Raw genomic sequence first — 5,000 nt, 5'->3', positions numbered from 1 at the left:
GCTATCCACAGCTGTCAACTAGCTAGCCACAGCAGTCAACTAGCTAGCCACAGACTAGCTAGCCACAGCAGTCAACTAGCTAGCCACAGCAGTCAACTAGCTAGCCACAGACTAGCTAGCCACAGTTGTCAACTAGCTAGCCACAGCGGTCAACTAGCTAGCCACAGCTGTCAACTAGCTAGCCACAGCTGTCAACTAGCTAACCACAGCTGTCAACTTGCTAGCCACAGCAGTAAACTAGCTATCCACAGCTGTCAACTAGCTAGCCACAGCAGTCAACTAGCTAGCCACAGACTAGCTAGCCACAGCTGTCAACTAGCTAGCCACAGCTGTCATCTAGCTAGCCACAGCAGTCAACTAGCTAGCCACAGCTGTCAACTAGCTAGCCACAGCTGTCAACTAGTTAGCCACAGCTGTCAACTAGCTAGCCACAGCAGTCAACTAGCTAGCCACAGCAGTCAACTAGTTAGCCACAGCTGTCAACTAGCTAGCCACAGCTGTCAACTAGCTAGCCACAGCAGTCAACTAGCTAGCCACAGCAGTCAACTAGCTAGCCACAGCTGTCAACTAGCTAGCCACAGCAGTCAACTAGCTAGCTAGGTAGCCGTGTAGCTTTCTAGCACGTTTACTCATTTGTTTGTAAACAATTAACAAGCTAGCTAGTTAGCTACCACATGTTCTTGTCAAACTGTCAACAGAGCAGCTAGCAAGCAACAAGAAATGCCAAATAGCAGTCTAAAAACCACTTGAGGGAAAATAAATCAGATTTGACCGTTCAGACACAAGTCGCATGGCCAGGAATCAGATTTCACCGTTCAGACACAAGTCGCATGGGCCAGGAATCAGATTTGACCGTTCAGACCCAAGTCGCAGGGCCAGGAATCAGATTTGAAATATCAGATGTGCTTTTAGGCTGTTCAGACTGTCGGAAAAATAACAGATTTGAATCGGATATAGAAAACAATTGGATTTGAGTCACTTCAAACAGCCAATGTGAACAAAGCTTGACAGTAACAGGGATTCCAATAGCAATCACTGTCTGTGTCCCAAATGGCAACATATTCCCTTTGTAGTGCACTACCTGGGGCGGCAGGTAGCCTAGTGGTTAGAGGGAGGTAGCCTAGTGGTTAGAGGGAGGTAGCCTAGTGGTTAGAGGGAGGGTAGCCTAGTGGTTAGAGACAGGGTAGCCTAGTGGTTAGAGACAGGTACCCTAGTGGTTAGAGGCAGGTAGCCTAGTGGTTAGAGGCAGGTAGCCTAGTGGTTAGAGACAGGTACCCTAGTGGTTAGAGGCAGGTAGCCTAGTGGTTAGAGGGAGGTAGCCTAGTGGTTAGAAGCAGGTAGCCTAGTGGTTAGAGGCAGGTAGCCTAGTGGTTAGAGACAGGGTAGCCTAGTGGTTAGAGACAGGGTAGCCTAGTGGTTAGAGACAGGTACCCTAGTGGTTAGAGGCAGGTAGCCTAGTGGTTAGAGGCAGGTAGCCTAGTGGTTAGAGGCAGGTAGCCTAGTGGTTAGAAGGAGGGTAGCCTAGTGGTTAGAGACAGGTACCCTAGTGGTTAGAGGCAGGTAGCCTAGTGGTTAAAGGCAGGTAGCCTAGTGGTTAGAGGCAGGTAGCCTAGTGGTTAGAGGGAGGGTAGCCTAGTGGTTAGAGGCAGGTAACCTAGTGGTTAGAGACAGGTAGCCTAGTGGTTAGAGGGAGGGTAGCCTAGTGGTTAGAGGCAGGTAACCTAGTGGTTAGAGGCAGGGTAGCCTAGTGATTAGAGGGAGGTGGCCTAGTGGTTAGAGGCAGGTAGCCTAGTGGCTAGAGGCAGGGTAGCCTAGTGGTTAGAGACAGGTAGCCTAGTGGTTAGAGGCAGGTAGCCTAGTGGTTAGAGGCAGGTGGCCTAGTGGTTAGAGGCAGGGTAGCCTAGTGGTTAGAGGCAGGGTAGCCTAGTGGTTAGATGCAGGGTAGCCTAGTGGTTAGATGCAGGGTAGCCTAGTGGTTAGAGGCAGGTAGCCTAGTGGTTAGAGACATGTAGCCTAGTGGTTAGAGACAGGTAGCCTAGTGGTTAGAGGCAGGTAGCCTAGTGGTTAGAGGCAGGTAGCCTAGTGGTTAGAGACAGGGTAGCCTAGTGGTTAGAGACAGGTACCCTAGTGGTTAGAGGCAGGTAGCCTAGTGGTTAGAGGCAGGTAGCCTAGTAGTTAGAGACAGGTAGCCTAGTGGTTAGAGGCAGGGTAGCCTAGTGGTTAGAGGCAGGTAACCTAGTGGTGAGAGGCAGGGTAGCCTAGTGGTTAGAGGCAGGTGGCCTAGTGGTTAGAGGCAGGGTAGCCTAGTGGCTAGAGGCAGGGTAGCCTAGTGGTTAGAGGCAGGGTAGCCTAGTGGTTAGAGGCAGGGTAGCCTAGTGGTTAGAGGCAGGTGGCCTAGTGGTTAGAGGCAGGTGGCCTAGTGGTTAGAGGCAGGTGGCCTAGTGGTTAGAGGCAGGTGGCCTAGTGGTTAGAGGCAGGTGGCCTAGTGGTTAGAGGCAGGTGGCCTAGTGGTTAGAGGCGGGTATACTAGTGGTTAGAGGCAGGTATACTAGTGGTTTATTCAGGTAGCCTAGTGGTTAGATGCGGGTGGCCTAGTGGTTAGAGGCAGGTAGCCTAGTATGTGTTTGTCTTTAGGTCATATGTGGGGGTGGCAGGTAGTCTAGTGGTTAGAGCGTTGGACTAGTAACCGAAAGGTTGCAAGTTCAAATCCCCGAGCTGACAAGGTAAAAATCTGTTGTTCTGACCCTGAACAGGCAGTTAACCCACTGTTCCTAGGCTCTCATTGAAAATAAGAATTTGTTCATAACTGACTTGCCTAGTTTAAATAAGGTAAAAATAAATCAACTTTGGTCCCTGGTCCAAAGGAATAGGATGGCGTTTTGAAGGAAGGGGTATTTTAAGTTTTGACGCGTTGTAATTCATTTAGAAATAATGATGATGTCCTGCCAGACAATAAGACTGATTCATTCACCACTTACTCTAACTGTGCTGTGGAATCTGTTAAGAGTCAGTTATTGTTTAGTGATCCCTCCTAGAAGCCTCCATGAAAAGGCAATAGGACGACTGGGCACCTTGATTTAACCTGACGTCTGTGCCCCCTGTGTCCCAATCAAATGATATTTTATATCCTCCTGAAAACCACTGATGGACTGAACACATTTACCTTGATGTATTCCCCCCCCCCCCCCCCCCTCACCCATGGTTTACCCTTGTTTCATTCACCTTGTTCCCCCCCCTCCTTATCCTCTGTGTTGCTTCTCTCTGTTTGTGATCAGTCAAGGTGCAGAGAAGCACGCGGACCCTTCCCTGGGAGTCCTCCTCAGCCAACAACAACAGCAACTTCCTCCCCTACCAACACTATAACACCTACCATCCTGACCAGTCGCAGAGACACCAGGCCTCCAAGCACCACAAAACCTCTCCCAACAATCCCCGTAATGTTCCTTATTCTCCTCTTCCCTGGTTCTCTTCCCTAGTCCTCTTGTTTCTCGGGTCTTCTATGTCTTTCTCCTCCTAGTCCTCTTGTTTCTCTGGTCTTCTATGTCTTTCTCCTCCTAGTCCTCTTGTTTCTCTGGTCTTCTATCTCCTACTCCTCCTAGTCCTCTTGTTTCTCTGGTCTTCTATCTCCTACTCCTCCTAGTCCTCTTGTTTCTCTGGTCTTCTATCTCCTACTCCTCCTAGTCCTCTTGTTTCTCTGGTCTTCTATGTCTTTCTCCTCCTAGTCCTCTTGTTTCTCTGGTCTTCTATGTCTTTCTCCTCCTAGTCCTCTTGTTTCTCTGGTCTTCTATCTCCTACTCCTCCTAGTCCTCTTGTTTCTCGGGTCTTCTATGTCTTTCTCCTCCTAGTCCTCTTGTTTCTCGGGTCTTCTATGTCTTTCTCCTCCTAGTCCTCTTGTTTCTCTGGTCTTCTATGTCTTTCTCCTCCTAGTCCTCTTGTTTCTCTGGTCTTCTATGTCTTTCTCCTCCTAGTCCTCTTGTTTCTCTGGTCTTCTATGTCTTTCTCCTCCTAGTCCTCTTGTTTCTCTGGTCTTCTATGTCCTACTCCTCCTAGCCCTTCTCCTTGTTCCTCCTCCTCCTTCTCCTTCTACTCTTCCTCCTCTCCTCTCCTTCTTCCTCCTCCTCCTCCTCTCCCTCCACCTCCTCCTCTCTCTCCTCCTCTCTCTCCTCCTCTCCCTCCTTCTCTCCCTCCACCTATACCTTTCTCCTCCTCCTCTCCCTCCTCCTCTCCCTCCTCCTCCTCTTCCTCCTCCTCCTCCTCTCCCTCCTCCTCCTCTCCCTCCTCCTCTCCCTCCTCCTCCTCTCCCTCCTCCTCATCCTCCTCCTTCCTCCTCCTCATCTCCCTCCTCCTTCCTCCTCCTCCTCTCCCTCCTCCTCTCCCTCCTCCTCCTTCTTCTGCTCCTTCATCTTTGAGCCTTTCATCTATTTATTTCTGTTGAGCTCAGATTTGTTTTGGTTTGTAGTGATATTTTCTGTCTCTCATCTGGTTTCCTGGGCTGAAGGAAAATAGAGCAGAACTAAAGTCCTCTTCTGGCTCTCCCTCTCTCCAGTGTTCTCCATCTCTCTCCCTCTCTCTCTCCCCCTCACTCTCCCCCTCTCTCCCTCTCTCCAGTGTTCTCCCCCTCTCTCTCCCCCTCTCTCTCCAGTGTTCTCCCTCTCTCTCCAGTGTTCTCCATCTCTCTCTTTCTCTCGCTCTCTTCATCGTCCTCTCCGGTATTCTCCATCTCTCTTTCCGGTATTCTTCATCGCTCTCTCCGGTATTCTCCATCGCTCTCTCCGGTTCTCTCCATCTTTCTCTTTCTCTCTCTCTCTCTTCCAATCTCTCCCCCTCCATCTCTCTCTCCGGTTCCCTCCATCTCTCCCCCTCCATCTCTCTCTCTGGTTCTCTCCATCTCTCCATTGTCCCTGAAAGTCACTGAGCTGAGTGTTGTATGTATAACCTCATCTAGGGCATTAAAGCAAGGTGCATAGTGCTGATACAGTCCTGTCAGTCCACTTGGCCAG

At 50.1% G+C, this 5,000-nt stretch overlaps 1 protein-coding gene across 26 annotated transcripts in view; it reads left to right on the top strand.

The window, feature by feature from the left end:
- Positions 1-5,000, top strand: part of LOC118938861 (glutamate receptor-interacting protein 1) — a 722,511-nt gene that overhangs the window by 587,061 nt on the left and 130,450 nt on the right. For 23 of the 26 annotated variants that reach the window (XM_090201312.1, XM_090201307.1, XM_090201305.1 and 20 more), the window contains one exon: positions 3,276-3,434. The exons of the other annotated variants lie outside the window; for them this stretch is intronic. In XM_090201312.1, coding sequence (XP_090057438.1) covers positions 3,276-3,434 — 159 coding nt within the window. The remainder of the gene's footprint in view (positions 1-3,275; positions 3,435-5,000) is intronic. 26 annotated transcript variants of the gene reach the window in all.

Source organism: Oncorhynchus mykiss, chromosome 15, assembly GCF_057628025.1.
Source record: "Oncorhynchus mykiss isolate SJ-2025 chromosome 15, ASM5762802v1, whole genome shotgun sequence".
In the NCBI taxonomy this organism is placed as follows: Eukaryota; Metazoa; Chordata; class Actinopteri; order Salmoniformes; family Salmonidae; genus Oncorhynchus; species Oncorhynchus mykiss.
The sequence above is the reverse complement of the archived record's forward strand: the minus strand, read 5'-3'. Positions and strand labels throughout refer to the sequence as shown.